The sequence below is a fragment of the Lactuca saligna genome, chromosome 5 (assembly GCF_052625555.1).
Source record: "Lactuca saligna cultivar CGN05327 chromosome 5, ASM5262555v1, whole genome shotgun sequence".
Taxonomy (NCBI): domain Eukaryota; kingdom Viridiplantae; phylum Streptophyta; class Magnoliopsida; order Asterales; family Asteraceae; genus Lactuca; species Lactuca saligna.
The window spans coordinates 56,864,946-56,870,400 of record NC_136421.1 but is presented as its reverse complement, the minus strand read 5'-3'; the positions used below and the strand labels follow the sequence as shown (position 1 = coordinate 56,870,400).

Below are 5,455 nucleotides of genomic sequence, written 5' to 3'. Positions count from 1 at the left end.
ATATTATACAACTTAGATAAGATTATTTATTCTAAATAATCTTTTGTTGAAATATCATTTTCGACCCCTATTGCCTCTAAACTGACTAGCCCGGACCTGCGGGCGTTACATGTGACTACTGGTCGGATGTAATATAGTTGGGAGTAAAGCGAACTTAGTAGTGGCATGTACATATGGTTGGTTGAGATAAATCTGTTGGACTGAACGGCTTGGATTATACTCGGGCTTGTGGCCATGCCGTTCAAGCTGTCGGGCGTGTAAGGGATGGAAAGGAAAATTTTCGAGGACGAAATCTAATTTAAGTGGGGTAGAATTTTAACATACCGAATATTAAATAAATAAATAAACAGATAAGAGTTAATATGAATAATGACCTAAAATAATAATATTTAGCGGGGTGTTGGTGTTGGGGAGCTAATTGATATAATTTTTGGAGTTTAGGGTTAAAAGAGTGAGTTATGGATTTAAATTGAGAAGGGTTTCAGAAATCAGGGTGTGTATGGTAAGTTTTGGACCTAATTTCAAAGGAGTATATAGAATGAGGGGCTAAAGGGTAACTTTTGGAATTACATTGAAAATAAATTAGTGGGGAGGGACCAAAAGTGTTTAATGTGCGTCATAGTTTGGGAGGAACACGGGTTCATCGTGTATGCTTGTTTTACTTCTATTCGGATGGGATTATGAACCCTAGCGCTACACTGTTGCAGATCGGCCGCCATGCCTTGGAAGCACCTTCAACCATCGCGAGTGAGTCCTTAGCCACCACCCGTCGTCTCCATCGCTATTCCAATCAGGCGATGTGCCGCCTGCTGCCACCATTGTGCGCCGCCTCATACTGCGCCCGAGAACAGGACGTGAAGTTAGAGGGAAACCCCTGAGGGCCATGATGCACGACGTGTACATCGTGCGTGAGCCGGGAGCCATCGTAATTGCTCAGTAAGTTCAACCGCAATTTGTTTCCACTTCCTTTCGCCATTTGTTATGTATATGGCGTTTTGGCCGCCGACGGTGATTACTGGTGGCCAAGGGTCTCCGCAGCTATGCCATTAATTGTCGTCTGCCACCTGTGAGGCTGATTTGGTTATGTTTGTGTGCTCAAATTGCATCTATGAGCGTGTTTATGGGCTTGCACAGTTAAAAATCAAAGAGACCACCACCACCACCACTTCAAGGTGGTGGATGCCACCCATTTCGTTTTTCTGCCACCATTGGCCGCTATCAGTCACCATGGGTGGTAGTTGTGGGTGTGTGTATTCTATATGGGAGGTCATTTATGCACTTTTTGGACAGGAACCATCACCACCACCATTAGAAATTGTGGTTGCCGCCAGCCCACCGCCATGAGCCGCCATGACCACCACTACCTGGGGTGGTAATGGGTGGTGCTTGGCATAGTGAACCCTAATTGGCCCAAATGGTTGATCTAGCTTTGATGGATGGCTATTGGGCTAAAAACCCTAATTTTTGGGCTTGTTGTATTGGGCTTATTGGGACCACGTTTGGACTAGTGGACTGAAGATAAAACCCATGACAATTTTATTATATGATCTATTAGTGGAATAATAGACTTAATGGGTTAAGACCTTAATGGGTTAAGTGAGAAATACTTAACCATAATCGTCATTTTATGTGAAAACCCTAATTTTTACTTGGGCCTTCCTATTGGGTTTTAGTACTTGGGCCATTGATGGGCCATCCAAGAGCAGTTATATGGACTAGAATATTTAGATGGGTTTTAGGGTAAGGTCCATATAAGGGTTTAGGCCTAATTTGGAAAATTGGACCATGGTGGGCCCAATGGACTCGAGTAATATATGGACGAGGTTGGTGGACCATGTTTGGACCTAATAATGTGAAGGTTGGTCTTAGATCCTAATGGGGTTATTTGTGGGTTTGGCTTAGGGATAGAAGTCGGAGTGTAGCAGCAACATTTATAGGATATGTTCGCCACCCGAGGTGAGTCTTCTCACTATACTTATATGTGTTATAATTTGTGTGTGACTCGAGGGTCTTAGTATATTATTGACCGGAGGGGTTCAGTAGATATAGACCGGAGGGTCTTAGTACACTATCGACCGGGGGGTCTTAGTACACTATCGACCGGAGGGTCTTATTTGTTTATTATGTGTTATATGTTATCGTGCATACTGTCTTTGTGACTTATGTTGTTATGGTAATATGTGTATATATTGATCTTATGTGTTTATTAGAGTACTACGATATCCTGCATTATGGCTATGTGAATTATGTTGTGTATTTCTTATGAGCTTATAAAGTTAGGACCGGAGGGTCCACAAAGTTAGGACCGGAGGGTCCATACAGTTAGGACTCGAGGGTCCATTAGAGTTGTGGGATTGGAGGGTCCCACTAAGACACATTGACCGGAGGGTGTTACAGAGTTATAGCCTCGAGTGGCTAATGTGTATTTATGGTATTTTGGTGAACTCACTAAGCTTCGTGCTTACCGTGTTGTATGTTATGTGTTTCAGGTGTTTCTCAGGATCACGGGAAGGCGACGGTTCGATTGTACACACGAGATAAATAGTTATCTTTTGGAGGATCCTGGATTATTAATTTAACTATTATGGAATTGTGTTTTGTTAATTGATTATTGGGATTTTTGTGGAATGTATTATGAGAAGTTTTGTAATTTAAAAATGAAAAATTTGTCTGAAAATTTGCGGTGTTACAGTATGTTTTTGATTGCCTTAAGGAGACAAAAAGTGCATGGAATCCATACAGCAAAAAAGGATTCTATGTTGGGCCAATTATATTACTGTCGGTAAGAGTTGTTTTAAATTTAGCTGTCATTCAATATTGGTTGACTTATGTGTGCGGATTCATTATAGTGTATTTAATGAATACAACATTTATTTGTCTTTGTTGTAGTTGCTATACGTAGAAAGTGTTCAATGCGAAGATTGTACGAGGCAGACCAACAATATGTTTTTGGAATGTTGATAAACTGCGTGACCGAGAAAGAGTAGAGTGTAGGACAATAGGTATGGGTATGGGTGGATTGCAAGAACCATTTCAAATCATCAATGAAGCATCGGGAACTAGTAATGTAGGGCAAGAAAAAGTTCAGGTAATATTTTATTATATTGAATAATGCATATGAAATTTAAAATTTGTTATTTTGTATAATCTAAATTAATTATATTCATACATGTTGACAGGGAAATGATGCAGGAGGTGTGAAAATTAGTGATAGAATGTGTAAGGTATTAATATAATATAATCATTAATAAATAATAGGGTATTAGTACAAAAACTAATAGTGTATTAAGTTTCGTAGGGAAATCAAGGAGAGGGAATTTTTAGTGGAAGTAGGGAAAGTGTTGAGGTAGTTTACTACTTATTCACATTTGAATTATGAGTTACTATAGTATTAATTAATACTAAAAGACATATTAATGTTTTTATTTGGTTTGTAACGTAATTATATTGTGGTGACCTTATTAGACACCTATTTCAACAATAAAGGAGATGCACGACATGCTAGTGCAGCAAAAGAAAGTCTTGGAAGACAAAATAAATGATGCTGTCAAGAAATATCCTGAGAATAAGTTGGTCAAAGAATGGAAAAACAAAGTAAATGATTTGTTTAATGAAGTTTCTGCATCAGAGTAACTAGAATAATCTTAATGGTGGTATGATAATGCGGCTGAAATTGAACGTACGCTGATTCTAGCAACATCTCACAAACAGTTTGACAACTCCCCGATAACAAAATGTAGTATTCAGATGTCACAGGAATATGCAAACTTCGTGAATAGATCTGGAAGAAAATCTTTTCAGACTACACCACCATCTAAAATGAAAATGCCAACTCATTTGTCTGTAGTATCATTCAACAATGATGAAAAGGGGTCTAATAGAAGAGGGTATAGGCGTAGCATGAAATCCGAATATCTGAAATCTCCTTACATTATACGGGCTGTTGATATCATCAAAGGAGTTCCACGACAAGAAAAATGTGTAGCAGAATGGATATTCTCTCTCCATGGAGAGCCAAAATAAGTTGCATTTAAAACATGTTTAAAATAACTTATTTTTGTTGGTTTCTTGTTAAAAATAGTATTAATTGGTCACATCTTTTGCAGTGATATAGTTTTCCACACTTTGGATGGTTTTTCTACTGAGAGGTTTCACATGGAAAGTTTTTTTCCAGCATGTGAAATATTTGGTCATGTGATTGATTGTTCGAGTCAAGTGTTGAATCTTGATGAAAGTAAGCGTGCACCTAAATCGCCTCTGAGAGTTTATTGCAAGACAGATGTGACGGTATAATTTAATATTGTTCAATGTTGATTATACTACTTTTTAAATACAAAATACAAATAAGCTAATGAGTTTTTAAAAATGGATTACAGAATTCGTATCTTGAAAGTGATTTAACAGAAAGTCAAAGTAAAGATAAATTAATTGAGAATCTGGTGCTTTCTATTGAAGATATAGATGCAAGCCTACATTACGTTGGATTGGTAAGATATATATCTGAACAGTTTACTTGTGTGTTTATTTATCATTAATCAAATATAAATATTAAATAAAGTGAATACATGTAAATGAATAAACGTTGCAGCTTTTCCTACCGGTCATCCGTTCCTTCCACATTTTCCTTTTTGTGATCAATCTACAACACCTAGAGTTTGTAATCATTGACAACAACAAAGTTGATCATATTGATGAGAGATATGGTCGGTTGCCCCAAATCATAGTAAGTGATTAATAAAAGTTACATTACATAGTTAATAAAATTTCATATGTGTTGACAATCTTTTTTACATTTTCAGAAATAGTACATAGTTGATTACTTAAAATCTCAGAATCATCCAAAAGCTGAGATGTTTCACCTGTGATGCCACATAGACTGGAAATACCTTGGAGAACAATAAACAACCACATTGATTCTGGTGTGTTTACGATGCGTCACATGAAAACGTATATGGGTGGAAGTATGAATGAGTTTAAAGCTGGGTTCAAGAACGAGTCTTCTACACAAGATGATCAACTTGTTAAACCGAGGACAAAGTATTTATACAAAATTATCACTCATGAATATAATGTGCAAAAAGTTTATATGCTCCAAAAGGTTGATGAATTCCACAAGATTCCTTAAACACAATGTTCTCAACTGTTGGCCATTGCAAAGGAACAAATTCACACGAGTTTGGATGATTTTAGTTAATTATGTTAAAAAAGTTATTTTAGTTGTGACTTCGATGTTTTCTTTTGGATAGTTTTAAAACAATGGTTTTGTATGCTAAGGATATTTACTTGGGTTGCAAAACGTACAATAGCTCCTTTTGGTTTGCTAATACAAGTAATGGAATGGTGATATTTTAATAGTTATAATTTTACATTAACTTTTGAAAAATGAAATTATGTAAAAAATGATGATTAACATGACTGGTATAATTTTAATATATATTCATCAATGATTCTTACT

At 36.7% G+C, this 5,455-nt stretch overlaps 1 protein-coding gene across 4 annotated transcripts; it reads left to right on the top strand.

Moving 5' to 3' along the window:
* The first annotated feature begins 627 nt into the window (after positions 1 to 627).
* On the top strand, positions 628 to 5,233 carry LOC145044910 (uncharacterized). Of its 4 annotated transcripts, none has more exons than XM_078993264.1 (9): positions 628 to 936; positions 2,490 to 2,782; positions 2,890 to 3,088; positions 3,180 to 3,224; positions 3,299 to 3,346; positions 3,466 to 4,287; positions 4,377 to 4,487; positions 4,589 to 4,723; positions 4,800 to 5,233. In XM_078993264.1, the coding sequence occupies exons 6-9, from the start codon at positions 4,156 to 4,158 to the stop codon at positions 4,803 to 4,805; spliced, it is 384 nt and encodes a 127-aa protein (XP_078849390.1). In that variant the 5' UTR covers positions 628 to 936; positions 2,490 to 2,782; positions 2,890 to 3,088; positions 3,180 to 3,224; positions 3,299 to 3,346; positions 3,466 to 4,155; the 3' UTR covers positions 4,806 to 5,233. The 4 variants fall into 4 exon arrangements, with proteins under 4 accessions (XP_078849390.1, XP_078849389.1, XP_078849391.1 ...); XM_078993263.1 differs by adding an exon at positions 1,903 to 1,956 and having other exon boundaries at positions 3,180 to 3,346; XM_078993265.1 differs by lacking the exon at positions 3,299 to 3,346.
* The last annotated feature ends 222 nt before the right edge of the window (positions 5,234 to 5,455 follow it).